The 2,499-nt window shown below is 62.8% G+C and overlaps 1 protein-coding gene across 1 annotated transcript; it reads left to right on the top strand.

Annotated features, from left to right (window-relative positions):
* The first annotated feature begins 1,048 nt into the window (after positions 1-1,048).
* On the top strand, positions 1,049-2,036 carry LOC101913891 (transcription factor SOX-3-like). The gene is given in 2 exon segments (XM_005237884.2): positions 1,049-1,918; positions 1,920-2,036. Coding segments are annotated over 2 exon segments (957 nt in total). The 5' UTR covers positions 1,049-1,078.
* The last annotated feature ends 463 nt before the right edge of the window (positions 2,037-2,499 follow it).

A 2,499-nucleotide genomic window follows, 5' to 3' on the forward strand; every position in this document is an offset into this window, starting at 1 on the left:
CATGGAACTTGGGGGTTTTGCAAGCGCCGGCCGTGCCCCCCACCTCCTTCCCCCTTTGGGGCAGCCGAGTGGAAAAACTCAAGTGGCATTGCGGTGGGAGTAGGTGGGGGATGGCCGAGAGCCCCCGGCCGGCAGCCAGCCCGCCCCGCTCGCATCCCACCGCCGCTCCCTCGGACTGCCGCGGCGCAGACCCTCCCCCAGCGGGACCGAGTGCCCGGTCCCGGTGGGGCAATGCGGATTCTCCCCCCGGAGAGGGCTCAGCAGCGAGAAGAGTTCAGTGCGCCCTCCCCAGCTCCATCCGTTCCGGGAAGGGGGGGTCATCCAGCACGGGCTCGCTCCGTCTCCAGGCAGCTTCTGCGGGCTTGGCGCACGGCTGTGCATCCACCCGGGAGCCCCAAATCCCTTTGTGCCTGGCAAAGGCACGGCTCCCGCTTGCAGCACAGCGCTCCGCCCCGCTCCTCCTCCCCGCGCCCCCGAGGGCAGCCCCGGCCCGCCCGGCGCCCGGGCCCGCTCCTTCCCCCGCAGAGCAGCCGGCAGCTGCGGGGGCCCCACGGGCCTCTCTGCCCCGCGCAGCTCCGGCTCTGCCGCGCCCCGCCGCTCGGGCCGGGAGCCGGGGGCGCAGGGCCGGGGGCTGCGGGAGACGGCGGGTGGGGGCTCGGCCCCCGCGACCCCGAAACATCAACTTTTCGGCTCCCCCCCCTCCCCAGCCGGTCAGTTACCGGCGTCGGGGCTGTCGGGAACCGCTCGCTGATTGGCTGCCGCCCGCTCATTTATAGCCCGTCAATCAAATACCCCCGGGATTGCTGTGCGCATCGCTTGGTGCTGCCCGCGGGAAGCGCAGCGCATCCGCACCCGCACCGCACCCGCGGCCGCAGCAGTAACAGCACCACCACCACCTCCTCCTCGTCCTTGGGGAGCGGCGCCTTCGCCCGCCAAGCAGAGAAACTTCCTCCGCTCGCAGCAGCCGCCCAGGCAGGTTTTTTTCCCTTTCTTTTTAATTTTCTTTTTTCTAACTTCCTCTCCCCGGTCTGGTGCCCGCCTGCCCGCCGCCCTGGCGCACCTCTTGCCGGCTCCGGCCATGTACAGCATGCTGGAGACTGAGATCAAGACGCCGCAGCCCACGCCGGGCAGCGCTGGGGGCAACCCCGCTCCGGGCAGCAACGGCAAAGGTGGTGGAGGCGGCGGGGCCGGCAACGGGGCGGGAGCTGGCTCGGACCAGGACCGGGTGAAGCGCCCCATGAACGCCTTCATGGTGTGGTCGCGGGGCCAGCGGCGGAAGATGGCCCAGGAGAATCCCAAGATGCACAACTCGGAGATCAGCAAGCGCCTCGGGGCTGACTGGAAGCTGCTGAGCGACGCCGAGAAGCGACCCTTCATCGACGAGGCCAAGCGGCTGCGGGCCGTGCACATGAAGGAGTATCCGGATTACAAATACCGGCCCCGAAGGAAGACCAAGACCTTGCTGAAGAAAGACAAATACTCGCTGCCCGGTAATCTGCTGGCCCCGGGGGGGGGCAACGCGGTGAGCAGCCCCGTCGGGGTGGGGCAGAGGATTGACACTTATGCCCATATGAACGGCTGGACCAACGGGGCTTACTCACTGATGCAAGACCAGCTGGGTTACAGCCAGCACCCGGGCATGAACAGCCCCCAGCTGCAGCAGATGCACCGCTACGACATGACGGGCCTGCAGTACAGCCCCATGATGTCCACGGCCCAGACCTACATGAACGCCGCCTCCACCTACAGCATGTCCCCCGCCGCCTACGGCCAGCAGCCCTCCACGGCCATGAGCCTGGGCTCCATGGGCTCGGTGGTGAAATCCGAGCCCAGCTCGCCTCCTCCTGCCATCACTTCCCACACGCAGAGAGCCTGCCTGGGAGACCTGCGGGATATGATCAGCATGTACCTGCCCCCGGGGGGGGGATGCCACAGACCCTTCCGCCCTGCAGGGAAGCAGGTTACACAGCGTCCACCAGCACTACCAGAGTGCCGGGACTGGCGTGAATGGTACCGTACCACTAACTCACATATAAACTCGAGTGCCCCGGACGGCTCCCCGTCTTAATCCCTAACCCCACCACCGCTCCCTGACTCCACCGGGACGTACGGCAGTGTTGCTCGGCTTAGCAGACTTAATACTAACTTTGGAGAAATTTTAAAAAAGGAAATCCGTTAGTTGTGTCTATTTTTTTTGTACAAAAAAAAATAATAATTGAGCAAGTTGTTATTTTAATAGAGCACAACTCCTGCCTCCTAGAAGCCGCTGTGAAGTTTACAAACCACGGCAACTTCTTTCCTGGTTTCTGCTATGTTGGGCACTGTTTTGTTCGCATCTTCCAGTTTGATTTCTAGCGTTGCAATGATGTAAAAAAAAAAAACCAAAAAAACAAACAAAAAAAGAAAACCCAACCAAACCGGCGGGCCTTTTTTTTTTTTTTTTTTTAATTCAGTTGTTCACATTTTCGTCGTGGTTTCTTAAGTGTTTTTGTCCTTCCC

This window comes from Falco peregrinus, chromosome 13, assembly GCF_023634155.1.
Source record: "Falco peregrinus isolate bFalPer1 chromosome 13, bFalPer1.pri, whole genome shotgun sequence".
Taxonomy (NCBI): domain Eukaryota; kingdom Metazoa; phylum Chordata; class Aves; order Falconiformes; family Falconidae; genus Falco; species Falco peregrinus.